At 52.2% G+C, this 460-nt stretch overlaps 1 protein-coding gene across 1 annotated transcript in view; it reads right to left on the bottom strand.

Annotated features, from left to right (window-relative positions):
• LOC119592119 (myotubularin-related protein 8-like) overlaps positions 1-460 on the bottom strand; it is a 99,568-nt gene that overhangs the window by 98,681 nt on the left and 427 nt on the right. The window contains exon 2 of the mRNA XM_037940940.1: positions 5-162. Coding sequence (XP_037796868.1) covers positions 5-162 — 158 coding nt within the window. The remainder of the gene's footprint in view (positions 1-4; positions 163-460) is intronic.

Below are 460 nucleotides of genomic sequence, written 5' to 3' on the forward strand. Positions count from 1 at the left end.
TCACCTTCTTCAAGACGGGGACATCCCGGAAGCGGATTTCCTCGTCGTCGTCCAGGACCCACGAGCGGATGCGTCGGTACATGGTGCCCGGGGGCGTCGAGGGGAACTGGCCCCGTAACTTGCGTAGCGTCGCAATCTTGACACACGCGTCCGAGAATTCGCCTGGTGCACGATATAGGCGTGGGGGGGAGGGGGGAGGAGGGAAAAAGAGGGGAGATAAGAGAGAGGGGAAAATAATGACGTTCACTCGCTTTAATAAATGAGGGGATTCTATTCGATTATTCTCTTCCATGATCAATAATGACATGCTTCCTTTTCCCCCCCTTTTTGGGGGGAGAGCTTTGGAAATAGGTCATACGTTAACTTTGCAGAAACACATATGCATCGAACTGAGGAAATCAGTCACGAAAAAATACCTGGCTAAATATAAACAGACACACATCCCCGCGCACGCGCGCGC

This window comes from Penaeus monodon, chromosome 29 (genome assembly GCF_015228065.2).
Source record: "Penaeus monodon isolate SGIC_2016 chromosome 29, NSTDA_Pmon_1, whole genome shotgun sequence".
NCBI lineage: Eukaryota > Metazoa > Arthropoda > Malacostraca > Decapoda > Penaeidae > Penaeus > Penaeus monodon.